The sequence below is a fragment of the Bombus vancouverensis genome, chromosome 12 (assembly GCF_051014615.1).
Source record: "Bombus vancouverensis nearcticus chromosome 12, iyBomVanc1_principal, whole genome shotgun sequence".
NCBI lineage: Eukaryota > Metazoa > Arthropoda > Insecta > Hymenoptera > Apidae > Bombus > Bombus vancouverensis.
In genome coordinates this window covers 8610386-8630228 of record NC_134922.1, presented here as the reverse complement: position 1 = coordinate 8630228, position 19843 = coordinate 8610386, and the positions used below count along the sequence as shown (strand labels likewise).

General features: G+C 32.4%; 3 protein-coding genes across 8 annotated transcripts; 2 read left to right on the top strand and 1 right to left on the bottom strand.

The window, feature by feature from the left end:
- The first annotated feature begins 68 nt into the window (after positions 1-68).
- Positions 69-10812, top strand: LOC117155356 (protein 5NUC). The gene is made up of 7 exons (XM_033331246.2): positions 69-217; positions 5402-5879; positions 7127-7358; positions 7451-8050; positions 9463-9900; positions 10004-10193; positions 10296-10812. Exons 2-7 carry the CDS (start codon positions 5710-5712, stop codon positions 10490-10492), a joined length of 1827 nt encoding a protein of 608 aa, XP_033187137.1. The 5' UTR covers positions 69-217; positions 5402-5709; the 3' UTR covers positions 10493-10812.
- A 174-nt stretch (positions 10813-10986) lies between these two features.
- On the bottom strand, positions 10987-15556 carry LOC117155355 (protein-lysine N-methyltransferase SMYD4). 4 transcript variants are annotated; one of them, XM_076623381.1, is made up of 7 exons: positions 15425-15556; positions 13912-14048; positions 12611-13808; positions 12256-12536; positions 11954-12112; positions 11430-11573; positions 10987-11350 (listed from the first exon to the last, which is right to left on the bottom strand). In XM_076623381.1, the coding sequence occupies exons 3-7, from the start codon at positions 13674-13676 to the stop codon at positions 11105-11107; spliced, it is 1896 nt and encodes a 631-aa protein (XP_076479496.1). In that variant the 5' UTR covers positions 13677-13808; positions 13912-14048; positions 15425-15556; the 3' UTR covers positions 10987-11104. The 4 variants fall into 4 exon arrangements, with proteins under 4 accessions (XP_076479496.1, XP_033187135.1, XP_076479497.1 ...); XM_033331244.2 differs by lacking the exon at positions 15425-15556 and adding an exon at positions 14116-14292; XM_076623382.1 differs by lacking the exon at positions 15425-15556 and having other exon boundaries at positions 11430-11530; positions 11962-12112; positions 13912-14295.
- On the top strand, positions 15447-19468 carry LOC117155353 (Topoisomerase I-interacting protein). 3 transcript variants are annotated; one of them, XM_076623380.1, is made up of 7 exons: positions 15447-15587; positions 16216-16645; positions 16730-16963; positions 17044-17312; positions 17400-17558; positions 17639-17852; positions 17930-19468. In XM_076623380.1, the coding sequence occupies exons 2-7, from the start codon at positions 16257-16259 to the stop codon at positions 18969-18971; spliced, it is 2307 nt and encodes a 768-aa protein (XP_076479495.1). In that variant the 5' UTR covers positions 15447-15587; positions 16216-16256; the 3' UTR covers positions 18972-19468. The 3 variants fall into 3 exon arrangements, with proteins under 3 accessions (XP_076479495.1, XP_033187132.1, XP_076479494.1); XM_033331241.2 differs by having other exon boundaries at positions 17041-17312; XM_076623379.1 differs by having other exon boundaries at positions 15579-15716; positions 17041-17312.
- Positions 19469-19843: the final 375 nt, after the last annotated feature.

Here is a 19843-nt window from a genome sequence, read left to right as displayed (position 1 = left end):
GGAGGAGCAATTCGTGGATGGATCGGGGGACAAACGGAGGCGGCTCGAGGTTTTCGGTCGGCGATCGTGTTCAGTCGACGTCGGTCGCTCGGCAAAATCGGTTCGTTGGCGGAAACGCAACTTCATCGCCGTCGTGCACTCGACGTCGTGCTCGAGTCAGCCGTGTGATCGTTGTGTAACCAGCGGCCAACTTTCATCGCACAGAGGAGATCCATCGGTGAGTGATTGGCATCAGGATCTCTCCTCGTTATGAGGAGTGAGATATTTTTAGTTCGACAATCGAATACATTCGAATAAGCGCGCTCCGGATGCCTGATCGTTCCTCGATAGATCATTCTTCTTTAAATCCCTTCTATCGAGTACAGTATACGACAAAATCGTATTACGTGTTCGAAAGGGGTGAAAATTTGGAAATTTGTTGAACAATCGAGTGATTGATGGACATCGAGTGATTTGTGAAGATTTATTATTGTCACAGCCACGTCGTAAGACGTAGTACGTCTTCGGATCCTTTTAAAATTTCGTTCAAGTGACTCGTGATTAATGCCAATCGATCATGTGGCTCGACGCGATACGATTGGTGCGGTATTTTTATTATCTTTAGTTAAAATATCTAACTAGCATGTTTTTTTTACTTTTCAAGGTACAAAGAGCGGTTTAATAAAATCTTTGTGTACTTACCGTAGGAATCTTTAATAAACAGATTAGCATTTGTCAGGATTAGATTATCAATTAGATCTTTGTCTCAATCGATATGATTGGCTTCAGATTTTTATCTTTCGTGATTACTGAAAACATTCAATGTTTTCTAACAGAATTAACGTGGAATTGTATCTAGGCAGAGATACGTTTACGTACACATATTTATTTTTATAATCTTGTATATATAATACATTTAGATAGATCTAGTATTATATGAACAGCACACGAAAGGAACATTACAAGTACATTTTTATTAATTTCTTAATTTCGAACAATATATTTTTTTTATAATTCAGAAATATAAGTTTCCTGAAAATAACTAATAAATCTATGAAATTTTATAAACAATCGGGTGAAGAATCATTTTTTAAATGTTCCTGTATCGTGTATTGATAGAACTTAAAAATACAGATTAAATTCTACAATCAATTGAGATGACAGTTTTGGGAACATAGAATTGATTTTTAAATTAAAAAATTGCTTATTTCTTGTTTGCGTGATCTTTGTATGTATAGTTAGAAACGAGCCCCTTCGATCGCCACATTCACTTTGTTGCGAATTCTCAACTAAATAGCGATCGGTCAGGTTCAACCGACCGATTGATATCGCGAACCTTGAATGAGATTAACGCTCGAGGTGAAGGTAAATTAAATATATCGAGTATTAGTATAGTTTGGCAATTTATTTGCACTTTTAGTATATAGGAACAATACGACGCTCTGATGAAGGTTATCGTAGGATGTCGTTACTCCTCCCAACAAAAGCTCCGTTTCGTCCTTATATCCTGACTTTCCGTCCCCGGGTTTTCCATGGTTTAATTGTACCCTCGTCTCTTAGTCCCTTAACACGTTTTCAAAGAAATCTCCATCAGCAGTACCAAGCGTTCTCTGCTGGGTGCTCCCATCGATATTTCAGTAATGCGAGTCGCTCAAGTGGTGGTCTCAAGAATGATTTCTCGTTTCTTTTGTTTCCATTCCTCTCCGCTTTCTACAAAATCAGTTTGAATCTTGGCCGAGCAACGAACGGTATAACTTAAAATCTCTGTCCTAATTCGTTACAATGTCGAAAAGAAAAATTGAAAACTTCTTTCTTAATTTTACATTCTAAATAATTTTAATAAACCATTTTCGTATTACTTTTATAACAATTCAACAGTTTTATTATTATGGAATATCTTTTCAAATATCTACGACGATCCTTCGCAAGTAGTCAAATAAGCGACACCCGAATATGGGTTACGCAGTCCCACCAGAAACTTTGCTGACAACCGAATACGGGTGTCGTGGCAGTCAACGTGTTAATGAGGTGCGCATCGTAAAGTTTACAGCTTGGGGAGGTAGGCAATTCGAATTTTCTCGAAAAAGGCAGATGTGTTGTCCGAGTCATAAACTGACCGCGACTCCAAATCCCGAACACATCTAACAATGATAAAGAACACCCTTTATCACTTGTCATGAGGCATCACACACGTCTTTATTACGCTTGAATATTTTAAGATCTTTAATCTAATAGTATGCTTTTTGTCGTAGACGCTTGTCGAAGTTCTTATCAACCGTGGTTTTAATGGCTCGTTGTTAGTTTAAGTTGTCTCGCGATTCGGCAAAGTATAACGCTTTATATTTTAGATTCGCGAAACTTCTACATTTGAAAATTTAATGATAGATTCTATTCGATGATCCGACGAGAAGATAAACATAGTCACATGTAGCTATGCTATCCAGTTTTTTAATCTGTAGCAATTAAATGAAATAACAGAGCCTTCGTTTGTTCGAATGGAAATCAGTTCTCATCGAACGGAACTCGATGAGGAAATAGAAAACGCGAAGTAGATAGACATCTGCCGTATTTAAATCGTATCGAGTGATACGAAGGCCATTTCATTCAGAAGTTACGTTCGTTAAATTAATACAAACCGGGTATAGTTGATGCATTTTTTCCAATATGAGGAAGTACAGCGTATCAATTAGACGTGAAACAAAACGAAGCCGCGTAGTTGATTTGTCATTGTCATTTTTCTAATGCAACGCCAAATAACTCGTTATGTAACCGTATTTATCGCAAGTGCCACCTTTCTAAGTCCTAAATGTTAAACGCTCATAGCTAATTGAGGTCAATCGTTTCCTCGTATACATTTGTAGGAAATACATTTTACATGTGCGTTTAGAGGGAATTTGAAAATGCGGAATTGCATAAAATGCAGATGATAAATGCGCAGAACGTATGTAAAATATTCAACATGTGGTACTTTGTACAGTGCTTGGTAGATAGAGCAATTTTCCACACAGTCTGTACTTTTTTACCTATAAGTATTTTCAAACGTATGAATTTGCATAAGAATCTAACAATCTAGTAATAGCAGTCGTACCAAAGCGTGCAAATTAAAGATGAATTAATAATTAGAAGCAACAGTCGCTACCTACAGGCTACAGTGCTAAATTGCGTTTTCCTCTTACCTTTTACTTTACTTTTGAAATTGTCAAATTTGTTGTTTCAGTATCACCGGTTGTATTATATTTAGTAAAAAATTAAGAAACTTATTTAGTGTTTAATTATATAGTGTATGTATTTATAATTATATAATTATATATGTGTAGTTATATGGCGTAATGTATGTAAAAATGATATAGTATATTAATTGTATAACAATTATATAACATAAATACTCAATAATCGTTTTAGAAAGAGAGGGAGAGAGAGGGAGATAATTTATTGTAATTCCAGCCTCATACAATATTCCTTATCAGCACTCCACACCATATCTCTGAAAGTCATTTTAGTCTTAGACCTTCTTAAATCTGATGTACAATTCAGAAATTGAAGAATTTGAAGGTAAACAACTTGTTGGCCGAATTCTACAAGGTTTTACAATAACAAACATCTTATTCTACCTTATTCTTTCTTATAAATTTCTTATTTTACCTTAGATAATGCTGATGTATTTTATACAGCCTTCTCCCTTTGTTTCTTAGAAAGCAGCAATCAAATATTTTCATATTAATAGAATTTATAAAATGTGTCTCGGTTAGAAAATTGCATACTATGGGAATTTTAAAAAGCCAGCACAACTAAGGATATTTTTAAAAACATTCGTGAAATACAGGACGTGTTCTAAGCGTGAGAAAATATCGAAGACTCATTTTTAGAAGAAAATCGTTCAGTAAAAAATTCAATGGTAGTAGGCAAACAGAATCAGCGTTGAATGTTTGACTCAAAACTTCGAGAGAAAAATAGGGAAAAATAGGGAAATATCATAGAAACCGATGATTGAAATTGACGATTAGAAATAAACGTCAATAGGTTTTAATTCTTTTCGCTGTAAGTTATTAATCAAAAACCGACGTTACTTATAGGATGGCCTAATACTATTACACGTAGCTGCGATAATTGTAGAGGATAAAATCATTGCAGATTGATTTGCCCGTAATTCTGTAATCAAAATGCATCATGTCAGAAATATACCAATACCCGAATACTTTTGAGCGGTGGTGTATATTACGCATAATGCGTGTGAGTGGAATTTTTGCTTACTCGCGACAAAAAATCTCGGCATGCGTGAAATAGAAGTATAAATAATAAATACATGCCGACGAGGTACCTCAAAAAATGTCAGGTATCGTTAAACAATTTCTGGATCCGATAAAGCAATCAATACCTGCTTTGTCAGCGGCACAACTTGCAGCACAGACGGCTAGAAAATTTCTATCGAGCTTCGTCTAAATTCTGTATCGCAAAATTAAAAGTAGGCAAATTAGCTCTTCTGCGATCTTCGAATTTTTTTCTCTCGATCTCGCATTCGCCTCGGTGAGAAAAAGAAATTGTCAATGTTTTAAGAAATCATTATCGTACGATTATCGAAACGGTTCTTTCGCATTTCTCTCGAACTCGAAGATCTTCGAATATGCAAGAATTTAACGAAAATGCCACGCTTTTTCTAAGGTACAAAAATATGCATCGGTTGAAAAGAATTCAGTCAGAAGACAAATAACAGAATTCGATAGTAAAGCATTCACACGGATAACCGGAATACACGTAATTGATTATCGAAAGGATATTTAAGCCATTTATCGTTGTGCAAGGAATGTTGTGCAAGGAAATTATATTCACCCGTATCGTGGATGACAGTATGCAATTATTGCCTCATCGTTCATCTCGGTAAACTACTTTTTTAAGTCCTTTACCTTCTTTTCGCGACTTTCCTCCCAAGTACCCTCGATCCAGCTGATTCGTCATTAACACTTTCACGCTCGATAAAACACGCGATATAGTTCGACGAGTTATTAATTATTCGTTATTATTAATTAAAAACTAATATTAATTAATTCGCTAAACCATACATGAATCTGTCTTCGATAAAACTGGCCGCAAATTATAATACGTACGCTATGTCCTCGTTACAAAACCATCCTAAAAATTGTATCTCCACTATCAAGGCATTAGGCTCTAAGATTTTTTGCGTTTATGATAAAACTATAAGTGCGCAAAATAATATTTCCGAGGAACACATGATGGATGATTTATAACAGTCCTCAGGAGATGTAAGTTCGTTAAGATAGTGGAGATTGTTTCTCGTTACGTGAGTATTCTGCGCGGTATTCAACGAGAAGTAATTTAACGACAAAACCTCGTTTACAATAAAAATTAACGAGCTAGACGATAGCGGATAGTCACGATGCATCTTTTTCTTTTCTTCGTTTAATAGAAAATCCAGACAAAGGATCCTGGCGACTTCCTCGAAAACGAGAAACCTAATGATCCAGAAAATGAATGGATTGTCTTAAAACGAAACGGCTGATCGTTAAAACGAAGGAGAAAAACGGGACAGATAATAGAAAAGAAAGGAATATTAGTCAGCGATGAAACTACGAATCGGACAAGGTCGCAATTGGTGAACCAATTTGTCCCCTTCCTCTCCATTCTTTCTGGCTGATAGCCACCACGATACCCAAGTCGCTTGCCTTATTACATTTAAAACAACCGGTTAACGGAACAGTGTGAAATTGGACGAGAATGCAGCCGAAGCGTGAACAGCCGTGTGACAAAATGCTCGTCGCTTGGATCATGATTACGACCGTTCTGGCGTTCTCCAGTGAAGTCCTCGGCAACCCTATGCCTACGGAACCCCAGGAATCTGAGGGACTCACCCTTCGAATCGTTCACACCAACGATATGCATTCGAGGTAACTGGTTTTTATATCCTTCTTCCGCTTCTCTTTCCTTTTTATTTTTTTTTTTTTATTTTTTTTACTTTTTACAAAAGGAGAATTCGAGAGGAAAGATATCTTTGATTTTCTAAAGAATATATGGATATCATAAAAGGATACGTTTCGTATCTTTACAGGAGGAAGAAATATAGAAAAAGAAATGCGTACGTATATTCTGAATTTGTTCAAATTAATAGTTAGCCTGATTATTTTAACACAATTTCTTACTTTTCCCTCTTTCTTTATTTTCGTTATTTAAAAAAAAAAAAAAATGTACGAGTAAAGATAAGAAACATCTACAATCGCGAATTGTCTAATAGTAATAATCGTCGGAAATTATTCGCTTTCGCCACAACGTTTCCCTGTTATCAGATTTATCTTTGTAAAAATCGTTCTATAAAAAAAAAAGGAATAAGATAAGAGATTGATTTTATCGCGATTAGTCGACTTTTATATTGATTCGAACAGCGGAGACTCTGTAGTTTTCGCAATTAAAAGAAATAAGATAAAAAAATAGATGTTGCGAAAAGTTTTCAAGATGCACAGACATCGACTAGCATTCTTATCGCCGTATTTCTCCATTGTTTCACTTCGATCATCCCATATTATGTTCGTCCATCTTCTAAAAATTTCCAGACGTAGAAATACGAATAAGATGCGCATTTGCGTAAATATCCCCAGTCTAACAGTCAGTTTGTTTCTCGCGGATTGTCGCTATTTATTGCGTTTAGTAAGTTTTTCAATACGCTCCGTCGCAAATTATTTCGGCTAAATATTCAAATAGTCAAAATATCGGCACTACGCGATTGCAACGCATCGACGCTAATTACGAACAACGTAACGATAACTAATACTCCACGTGCGATTTAAACGTTAGTTTTCACGTTAATTATCCAGCGAAATACCTTCACGTATGAAGGCCACACGAAAGAAAATCAGTTTGTTTTCGCGATGATTTTCTAATTTCGATGATACTCAATATCTAGAAAGTAATGTGTTTTCGTATACTTGGTATTATATTCCACTGTTTATCACACCACTAATAACGAGTCGAGTAGCCTATTTTCAAACGCAGATTACTTATAAATTATTCATAACTGAATCTAGCCAATTACAAAACAAATTAGACTATCAGCTTGAATCAGATACATCCTTTTAACTCAAACAATTAACCTGTTAATTTGTCAATTAGTCTAAAAAAATTGCCCGATTAATGTTCACAGATTCGAGCAAACATCAAGATTATCAAGCGTTTGCTCGAAGAAAGAAGCAGAGGAGAAGAAATGCTATGGTGGATTCGCGAGAATAGCTACTCTGGTTCGACAAGCCAGAAACTCGTCGGTCCCATGTCTCTTCCTCAACGCTGGCGATACTTATCAAGGATCTATGTGGTTCAGCGTGTACAAGTGGGAAATTGTAGCCAAATTCTTGAATCTCCTAGCTCCAAATGTCACGGTAGAGTATCTCGTGTGAAAATACTTCCGTACTATCCATCCATGCCGTCGATCTTTTATCGTTCTGTATTTTTTTCTGTCACAAAATTACAGAGTTTAGGAAACCACGAGTTCGACGAAAGCGTGGAAGGTTTAATACCTTTCATCCAGAACGCCTCGTTCCCCATAGTCACTTCCAACCTGGACTTAAGCAAACAACCAGATCTGGCAGCCACAAAGTTAAAAAACAGTACAGTTCTAACCGTAAATGGAGTAAAAATCGGCGTAATCGGTTATCTAACACCGGATACCAAGATAATTGCCAGAACGGAAAACGTGATTTTCTTAGACGAAGTGGAGAGCATTCGTAGAGAAGCAAAACAATTAAAAAGCCAGGGTGTGAACATATTGATCGCTGTGGGACATTCTGGATTTGAGATGGACAAAAAGATTGGTCGAGAAGTGGAAGATATCGATATAGTGATCGGTGGACACACGAATACTTTCCTTTATAATGGCATACAACCGGATTTGGAGGTACCAGAAGGTTTATATCCAACAGAAGTAATACAGAAAAGTGGACGAAAGGTTTATGTGGTTCAAGCTTACGCTTATACTAAGTATCTTGGCAATCTTACGGTGACCTTCGATGATAAGGGAGAAGTGACTTATATTAATGGCAATCCTATTCTTGTAGATAGCAGTATTGAACAGGTGAGCGTTAAATTTGTATATATATATAACAGAAATAATTGTCATCTACATTATTTGATATCAAAGTCGGATCTTCTTTTGATGTGCAATTATATAAATCCATATCTTGTAATGAAATTGACAACATTATCGATGCAAATATATATACATGGCATATAACATAGGCATATAAGGTTTATAACAATAAAAAGGCAGCTCTAATATTTTAATTATATTTATTGGAAGAAGAAGGCAGGTTTCATATTCAAAAAAACAGAAGTTTATTATTATCAATTTAACCGATGGTTGACTAATTAGTTGATATTTCAAAAAGTAATTTGATTTTGATTGACATTGAATTGATTCTTGTTAGTTCTCTCAAATTATTGAAAAATAGATTTATAGCTCCTTAATGCAGCAGTACCTTTATACACACGTCCCGATAAACTGTACAAGGATAGCGATAAGAAAGAATTAGAGATCAATGCCATCTATTGAGTGTTTGAACTTAGTCCGAAAATCGAGAAATGTTAACAGGAACATAGAATACTCGAGGAAGTCGTTAAATTTCTAGTGTGATGTCACAGACAAGATTCGCACTATTATATGAGAAAGATAGAAAATAGAAGTTACCAATTCGATTTAGATATGCTCCTAATATATTAGCCCTGTCCATAACAGAATATTATAGACAAGAAAAGTTCATCGCTAAACTGTTCTAAATTCCATTGCATCATATATAGAATGCAATAGTTTTTTATAAAATTTTGTTAACCCTACTATTATTGTTGCCATATGCTATAACTTCTTTGAGAGACATTGTAGAACAATTTTTTGTTAGCAATTATTAAAATAAAAGATTATTTTTTAAGTTATATTTGAATATTAAATAGATGTATCATCTCTACAATGTGATTCTAAAAGTGTAGAAATTATACTTAGAAATCAAGTAATTGGTTCATTTTCAATACCGATTTGATTTTAATCATCTCTACTATTCCCAGTTTTCGACCTCAGAAATTTTATTTTTCCTTAACCAGGCTGTAGGAAGTATGTATTAGGAGTATGTAACCAGAGGAGATGATTTATATTCTCTGTCTCTCCCAAAACATTTACTTTCCTTGTTCCTGACTTCATTTGAAGGATTTCTATGCTCCTATTAACATATCATGACTTTCAAAATGTACTTTTATAATAATGATTAGACTATGGATTTTTATGCAAATTCATATTCTTGAGAATATGATTAAAAGAGTAGAATCTCCTTATAGATCTATCTCCTTATAGATCTTACAAATCCACAGATTAATAATAATTATTGCTTGTTATTATTAAAAAGTCGTGTTATAAAATAAAGTCATGTCAATTAAATAGAACCAGTAACATCAAACTAGAAATTATATTAATTATATAATTGTTTTGTTTCGTAATAGGCGAAAGATATTTTAAACGAATTAGAACAGATGAGAGATGCTATCGATAATATTAGCTTAAGAATACTCGGAAAGACACAAGTCCTCCTCGAAGGAGATAGTAAAGTTTGTAGACTAAGAGAGTGTAACCTGGGCAATTTAATCACAGATAGCATGATTGATTACAATGTTGGTGAATATGCAGACCAATCCAGTTGGACGGATGCTGCAATAGCTATTCATAATAGTGGCAGTATCAGAAGTTCTATCACAAGAGGCAATGAAGATAAAGTCACCATGGGTGATGTTCTTAACGTGCTACCCTTTCATAACACTATCCTAAAAGCTTCAATGACTGGAGAATTGTTATTGTCTGTATTAGAATGGAGCGTTTACAATCTAGACAAGGATAATACTGCTAATCTCTTTGGAGCATTTTTGCAAGTTTCAGGACTTCAAGTATGTGATTATATATACATAGCATTCTAGCTATTACTACAAACCAATAATTCAATATTGTTAAACAGTAATTAATCATATTACTTTATTTAAATGACTACAGGTGGTCTATGATTTAACTCAACCAAAAAATTCAAGAGTAATTTCAGTAGAAGTATTGTGTGCATCCTGCAATGTTCCAACATATAACAAACTTGAAAAAAATCGAACTTATAATGTACTTCTGACTGACTTCTTGCAAAGCGGTGGTGATGGATATTCTATGCTAAAGGATCTCAAAACCACATCTCTTGGTACATTTATATAAGTTTTGTTAAATATAATTTTTTAAATGAGTTACTTATCGTTTAACAGGCTGTTTAATAAGCAATGTAACAATGCACTTTCTTTTGTAGGTGTCACTACATCAAATACATTAATGATGTATTTAGAAAAACATAGTCCTGTACATCCTGCTGTTGAATGGAGAATTACTTACTTCGATAATTATTTCCAAACAGTTTGTACCACTTGCAGTGGTACAAATAGTATATACCACTCAATAGGGTTAACAATTTTATTACCAATATTCAGCTGGTTGCTAGCAAGATAGATCCTAATACATAGGATACATTTTGAGGAATTGACATTCAGTATTTTGAAAGTTCATAATTTATACCAATTTTTTATGCACCTTTTACCTTCTTCACTACCTCAAATATATGCTATAAACTGTACCCTTTGAAGCTCAGTAAGAACATCACTGCAGTATCTATATAATTGTTCAGTTCCAATGAACATACTTTAATCATTATTTTAGTTACTATCCAACCTTATCGGCAATTGAACATTATAACATTTGTATGGTTTTACAGGTATTGTATTTTCTCGATCTCTGTCAATTTGTACTTAATAAAAATAATATAATACATATTTTATATGTCAATATATAAAATGTTATTGACATCAAATACACATTGACGTCGTATTCATAGCACATATATTTTTAATATATACAAATATATAATATAAATATATATTATTATAAATAAATATTATTAAATATTAAAACATGTATAGAAATATTCGATGTAAAGAAGAGACAAATAGTTTAAAACACACATTTATTTTTCATACACATTTTTACACATTATTTTACACATTATTTTTATACAAAACATATTAAAATTTTGTTTTGTATAAATTTTATCATATAAGACTTTACTTACAGTTCAGGGATTTCAAATCGATTTCCATTTAAATCGTAGACACGCTTCAAAGTTTCTACTACATCATTCATTTCTGTACTTGGCATTGGCACCAATTCATATAGTACTTCAATCATTTTTAACAAATCATCAACGATATGTTTATCCGATATATTTCCTTCTGTTGCAATATCAACATATCTATTAAATTTTCTTAACACATGTCTAATCCTGTTCTTATCTTCCTCCTTCTTAACTAAATTCTATAAAATAATAAATCGCGGAGGTAAATAATAGTACAAAGTAATACTTTAAAATATTCGTAATTAACTAATAACTTACTCTGAAAGATTTTAGATTATAGTATAGTGGCCAATCCTCTTGACATGGTAGACAATTACACTTAAAATAATACTGCTTCAAAAGTTTTTTTTGTCTCACAGCTTTTGGTGTAATAGCATAATGTTGGGTATAAATATCATATAACTTAAAAAGAAGAATAAAAAATTTGTGAACGGCAAAACATTAGTATCACAATGTACCATTTATGTATCACTTAAATATACAGGATGGTTGGCAACTGGTGGTACAAGCGAAAAGGGGGTGATTCTACGCGGAAAAAGAAGTCGAAAATATAGAATAAAAATTTTTTTTTTAATTTTTTCATCGAGACAACGATCTACAGTGAGATCCATTATAACGAGACGTGATAAAATGCACGCGTACCGAGCGAAAATTCAAAGTCGATTTTCTCAAAAACAAAGCCTCAAACGAAAAATTTTTATTCTACATTTTCGACTTCTTTTTTCGCGTAGAATCACCCCCTTTCCGCTTGTACCACCAGTTACCAACCACCCTGTATATACCTGTTCACCTTCTTCAATAGGATATATAGCATAGATAATAACATATTTAGATCTTGAATGCCTTAAGATATTTGGATTACAACTGTGATTAATTAAGCTGGAGAATGGCATGGCTGCAGCACCACGTTCAACTGCCTCTAATCCACATTCCTCAGAGAACTACAAATAGTCATTTACATTAATTATCTATTATGTCCTAATGTCATCTACCGAAAATCGGCACGAACTTCCCGACCAACCCAATATTAATAATTTATGACAAAAAAAAGTAATTGCACTAAAGCAATATGAAAATCACATACACTATGAATATTACTAGGAATCATTTGCTGATGTCTCAAAATAAGACTGCCAACAAATGTAACATCAGCATTTTTTATTAACACAGATAAATCTTTGCTTAATGGATTTCCAAACATATTAGTACATGTTGCTACAAAATATAAAATAAAGCTTGCATCTAAAGATCTTCTAAAGAGATCTTGTACTGAACGTTTTTCAGTATTAGTCACAAGACCTAATAAACTCCTATATTTATCACTAGGAAAAGTTCCATCTTTAGAAAAACCTTTTGTTCGAGAAGCTGAAAAGAATGTAAGAAAATACAAAATTAACACTCATATTAATTTCATCATGGTAATGTGTATAGCTATTTACCAACACAACTATCAACTTCTTTTAACTCCTTCCTTAGTTCTTGTATATTTGTAGCTTCTCTCACAGCCTGAATTGCAAGTCTTAAACTAAACAGATCTAATTTGACAAAATTCATCTTTAACATAGAGGGAAATACTGTGCATTCAATATCATGATACTTTTTCCATTCCATAGCCTTACATTCCTCTGAACAATACATAGCATATGTACAGTGCTCACAAGGTATATTGGCCCAAGACACCTCCAAACAATTTGAGCAATGTGTATGTATATTATCAGGTGTTAATATTAATGAGTATGGCTTTTCTACTGCAATTACTTCACCAGGTCTTATTTTACGAGTAGCTACAATATGTCTACCATATTCTTCATTATACTTTATAGTTACTGCATCAGAAGCACAAGGAACTTCAATATTACGAGTTTTTATCTTAGGAAGCGGTGGTTGTTTTATGATATTCTGTTTCTTCAACTTTTGAGATGCTAAATTGTGTTTTGTATTATTTAGTTTTTCACTTAATCTTTTTCGGTTGATATCATCTGAAGACATCTTTTCCAACCAATATTGTGCTTCTTTTATGGCATCTTCCATACGAGGATGTTTCAGAGCATTTAAACACTCAACTTTTCTTACACAAAGCTTAGCACGTAAATTATCTGGATATGTGAGTGCTAGTGCTCTATCTATGTCTTGAATACATAACTCACATTTATGTAACTTCATTAGAACAGCAGATCTGTTGGCATATGCCAAAGCAAGTTGTTCAGATGGATAAGGAGCATAAGCTATGCTTTTTGTATATAATTTTAATGCGTCCACACATGTATAATTTTTCAATGGTGTTGAAACAAATAGTTTATTACCTTGTTCTCTCAATTTCTCAGATTCCTTTGCATCTTTTATATCACCACAAGCTTGTGGAATTATATTATATTCTAACATAACATTAAGAGTAAATACTATACGTTCTTCATCTGTACATAATGTTTTGTATTTATTAATCAGATCTTGATGTTTATCTGCAGCAATTAATTTTGTATTTAATGTATGTAATACTTTCTCCATCCTCTTTCTTTTTTATTGAATAACGTTATCATAAAAATACATATGTATGCATATGTAGATTAAAAAATAACTATGGCTAGTATTGAACGGCAAGACGCAAATACCCGTTATTGTCACAAATTAATGTACCTGCTACATAAAAATATTTAGATACAATATTGTATACAGGATATTTTTACGGCAATATTAATGAACATCGCTACTGCTCGACTACGTAACAATAAGCTATTTTTACCTCACGAAATCAGAGTCACCGTAATTTTACGTTAACTGACTGCGGCTCAGGACCATATCTGACCAATTCTTAAGAAAAATAGAGTTTCAGGAAATCTTAAGTGTTCCTCATTAAGTGCAAGTATAATACCTTAGAACCTAGTACAAAATATGGAATTGATATTTTATTAAAACAGACATATTCGGTTTTACTGAATGAAATTACTTCCAAAAACTAATGGGAATAGCAACAGCCAATGAACTGAAGGCAAAACTTCGGTCAAATAACGCGGCACTATTGCAGGTTCAGGGATAATTACGGAGATATTACAATTAGTACCAAAAGGATTCATTAATTTTAACAAAATATTCGTAAAAATATATCCATCATTTTGTCCCTATAATCTATTGAGTATTATATTATTAGACTACGCTTAAACTACTAATTTGAAAGTACAAAATTACACAGAATACGCATGAAAATATATATAAAGTATTCAAAGTATAATGCTTTCTATAATATTTGGTAGGTAAAATTTTCTACCGAGGCTCTATCTTTTTAATTATATTTTCAAAAAAATGAATTTGCGTAAAAATCTGCAATCTATATATTATCAATAGTGAAATAACTACGGTTCTTTAAGTAATACATATCTTAGCAAGACAGTTGAAATGATTCAGTAATGACATGATAAAGCATTATTTGCGAACTATATATGTATGTTTCCCATTATTCTTTTTGGCTAATGATATGAAACATAATTTCCTAACATAGCAGCTTTATCTTATGATCATGGTACGTACAAGGTTTTCTTTAATTGAAGAATTATTTCTATTTTATCTCCATCATTTTACAACATAATATTTTAGAAAATAAACTGGTTATAGTTATCGGTTGATTCTGACAAATTATGTTCATAAACCATTTGTTTAAAATATAATATTACGAATGTATAAGAAAAATAAGAGTACATCAAAACAACGTATAAAAAGTATTTATATTATTCGATTTTTCAAATATTTAGAAATGACAAATAAACATAATAAATAAAAGAAATTGATAAAAGTACTATTTGTACCATGTTAGCAATAAAAAGCATCAAGTATTCAAGCTTTTTTGTCTTTGTGCAATAAATTATTTCGAGATATTAAAATGTTGGTACTACTGCGATTACTTAATTTTCACTACTATTAAGTTAGTCGATACAGTTGAAGCAAATTAACAAAAATTTACAGTTATATGTATTATTACTTATTTTTATATTATTATAATAAGTAAAGACAATGTAAGAGATGTAATCTGGAAGTCGTCCAAAGCCGAAAGGCACGGACTAAAATAAATTAATAATAATAATAATAATATATTATTATAAATGACGTAATAAACAATATAAGTAGTTAATACTAATAATTTAAAATATTGAAGATAAAGTTTGAACAAATAAATATTATTTCAACCAGACCGTGTATTTATCTATCTTCATCCTGCTAGGAATTTTTTTTAAGAGGGTATCACTGATGATAATAATTCTTACCTTCGGTTAATATCTCATTCATAGCATTATGCTACACCAGTTTCCGTTCTGCAATCATGGGTTGCTATGAAAGTATTGTTCCCGAGAAAAGATAGTTTTGTTGAGATATTAATTATTTTTCGTCTAAACGCCGACATTAAAATTTCCTTCTCGTTTCTCGAAGGTAAAAACTCATACTTCTAGAACCGCATGATTTATGAAAAAAAATAGTGACATCGATAATCAATAACAAGTTGAATAAAATGGAAACATACCGATTATAAAACAGCTTTATGACGCCTCTTTCTTTTCCGTATGACGTCTTTTTCTTCACTTTCTTTCTTGTTTTAATAGAAATACGTTCTTGAAGGTTAATACAAGCTTATCTTTTTTCAATGAATTTTAAGACGAAAAAATTTTTATCTTGATATTTTTACACGTACGTATGACATTTACGTCGACGTAATAGAGTTTATATACAGTCTTGTATTTTTGTTAATTGTTCATTTTTATCGTAAACTGAAATTATTTATGTAACATTTTAAACAACCTATCGTAGTCTGTGAATATTTATAAACTGTAATAATAATAACAATTAGATATATGTAAAATATCTTGTATAGTCTTCATAAATTAGTGGATAATTATTAATATTACTAATGACATTATTTAACTTTAAGTTAAATTTACTAATTTCACTTTATAGTATATATACTTAATTCATATATAATATATTATAGATGGAATTATTTTTTATACAAGTATATTAATGTTAACTTTCTTGAATTTATATATGATTTAATATATTTCAGGGTAGTTCCTTTTAATAAATGGACAAATATATTAATCTATAATGGAAGGCCCATTAGAAGTAAAAGATTCGACCGCAGGTGCAGAAGAACCTATTAAATCAGAAGCACCTGTACAGAATCCAGATAGCAGTGATCGGAGTGATGGTGCAGTGTCACCTCCACCAAATTGTAGCATTTGTTTGGGCAAATTAGTGAATACCTCATTCACTGATAGTTGCCTTCATCAATTTTGTTTTACTTGTTTACTTCAGTGGTCTAAAATAAAGACAGAATGTCCATTATGTAAGCAGACATTCAAATCCATCATACACAATGTTAGGTCAGAAGAAGATTATGACCAGTATCATGTACCTAGAGAATTTGCCACTTTTGACCTTAATTTTGAATTAGGTCATGCTATGGATGTTGGCACTCATCGTTTTCATTATAGGTATCATATAAATCTTAATCTAAGATTAATATTTAATATTAAATATATAACAATGTCATAAACGAATAAATTAAATCATTGTAGAACAACTATGACAGGACATCACAGGCGCCCACATGAAATAGTGCTTAATCCAGAACAGGTTGCAAGAAGAGAACAATTACCAAGCATAGCACCACAAGTTCCAATAGGAGAGCGCTTACGTAGACGTGTAAATCCAGCCGATTATCGTCGCACCATTTATAGGCTCGGAATTTGGGCTACTGCATTACCAGATGTATTTGGCCGCTTTCGCGAATGTAGTGCCGATTTTTATCGGTAAGTATTAGTACTTGGTACTATTTATACATTATTTGCATGAAAAATCAATATAACGTTTTCTTATTCTGTCTAAGGAGAGAACCGAGAGAATTAAACCGACTTATACCATGGTTAAATAGAGAATTGCAAGTATTACTTAATAACAATTCTTCACTTGTTGCATATGTATTAAGTATCATATTGGATGCTCTTAGTCACTATGATATCAGAAGCTCAGAATTTCGAGAGTTAGTACGCCCTCATTTCAGCACATATACAGATCACTTTGTACATGAATTACTTAATTATGCGCGAACTAATTTCGATTTAGTTGGCTATGATCAATCTGTAACTTATTTACCTCAAGGTATGTGATATAGTTCCATTACTTATTTGTATATCATACGTGATACCTTACACCCTTTCTTTCTAAAATTAATAATATTCATTATAGGATTGTCAAATGAATATGTATCACATATTTTGTCACCTGCATCTAGCAGTACTAGCACTAGTTCTGACGATTCAGATGTCCGAGTTCTAGATGAAGCAATCGACCTTAGAATGAACACAGATATGCCTAGTGTAGGACCGCATACAATTAATATGCCTGGTAAAACTCTCATTTGTCTTTTTTTTGTTCCACATTGTTATTTTACATGAAATTAAAATGTAAAGTATTTTTTTAATTAGGTCCAAGTACCGTAGCACAAACGTTCCAATTGGAAATCCCATACAATGTACCAGATGTATTGACTATTTCCTCTGATTCCTCCACATCAGATAATGATTGCGAAGTGATTGGTTATGTGAAACCTCGTCATGAAAGAACTCCAGAAATCATAGAATTACTTTCATCCGATCCTGAAGAAATAAACATTTCTCACATATCAAATGATAACGCTCAGTAAGTAAAAATATTTTATTTCAGAACACTTGACATCAATCGAAATCATAGCTATGTTATTTTAATATCATTATTAGAGTTCCAGCACCTGCTTCATATGAAGATATTGTCCAACCTAGTACATCTCACAGTATTAAGAACCGAGCATTGGCATCATCATCTAACGAAAGTAATTCTGATTCAGACAGCGATTACAATTTCCGAAGAAGCAGAAAATATCAAAGTCGTACTAGAAAACATACGAAAAGAAGTACAACTAGTAAAAGGCGCAAGCGATCTATAGAAGCAAGAGTTCGTAATCGAACGAGTAGGAATTTATCCAGTTCAGGTGAAAGTGACGCTAGAAAAAAGGCATCGAAGAGGAATACTCAGCGGACATCGAAAAGAAAATTAAGTAGTAGTAGTAGTGACAGCAGTTCTCACGAAATCGAATCAAAACCTTTGGATGAAAAAATGTCGAGAACTTTACAATATTCTACGAAAGGCACTGTACGGGTTCGTAAAGATTTAATTAAGAAAGAAACTCGATATTCGGATGATGAATCATTCAGTAGTAATAGTACTGATTCAGACGAAGTTGTGAAGAATGTGAAATCTCGTACACTGCGAAAATCTAAAAGGAAATACGCCACTAGTTCAAGTGATTTTGATACGAATAGAAGTGAGAAGATAATTAGAACAAGAGGTAAAACCAGACAAGTATCAGATACAAAAGAAGCTCACCGAAAAGAGTCAAGATACAAGAGTGATCGACAATCTGAGTCTAGAAGTAGCAGTGTATCTTCTTATGCATCCCAGAAAGAAAAAAGAGATAGTTCTAGAAGACGGGAATCTCAACGAGATATGAGCGATAATGACAGCTCTTGGACAACCAGAGACGTGTTAAGAAAAGATCGTGAATTTAAGTCCAAGACAAGAGAAGTAATTCTAAATAGTTCAGATTCTGATGGAGATTTTAGGTCGCACAGTCAATGCAGTAATTATTCAAGTAAATCTTATACACGTAAAAAAAAATCGAAGCATAAAGATAGGCATAAAAGTAAAAAGAGGAAACGATCTAGCAGTAGAACACATAGTTCATCAAATCGATCACGACTAACTCGACGACATCCAGCTTGAAATTGAAATACAATATTGAAACATTCCGATTCGAAAAATGATTTAATTAGAAAAAGAAATAAACGTGTGCAACTCCTACAAAATTTGCAAGGGGTTACAAAAGATCTCAGGGTAACACCAAATCAAAATCGATGAAAATAACGATGCATTTGATTGTTAATTGGCTTGGATTCAGAAAGATATCACTGAATTTAATTAAAACCATTTAACGATTACCTATTTAATTGAAAGTTACTAATGAATTTTTTTAAACTATCATGTGCACGTAAAATACAACAACGATAAAACATGATGAATTCACGTTAATTTTGAATATAATCATTTGTTCATCATCATCAATATGGTTATAAGGGTGCAGAGACGTTTAACATTTTTAAATGAAAACATACTGCATTATATGAAATATTATTTTATTTCTCTATATTTTTAATGAAAATGGCTTCCACATGTGTTGTAAAATATATGGAAATTGTGTATAAAGTACTGACGTAAAATTACAGGCTTTATTTATAATTTTTTCTATTGTATAAATTGTTTACATAAAAGATGCGACCAAACTTAATGTGTTAAAATTTATGTTAAATTTTGAGCAATATATGGAAAAGAAAATATTCTGCATAAATACGTACGAACATATATATATATATATGTATATATATGTATATATGTGTGTGTATATATATATCACTGTTACTTTCATAAAGGTACAACAGTCCTTATTATATTTCCCTGTGACTTTAATTCCCAAAGAATGTTTGTAAATATATTTGTATGTTATAAGCTAATAATTTAATTAAAACTTTACACAGATATAATTTTTTGTAAAGTACGTAGATTTAGAAGTGCTATATGTAAAATTATACATGTCATGT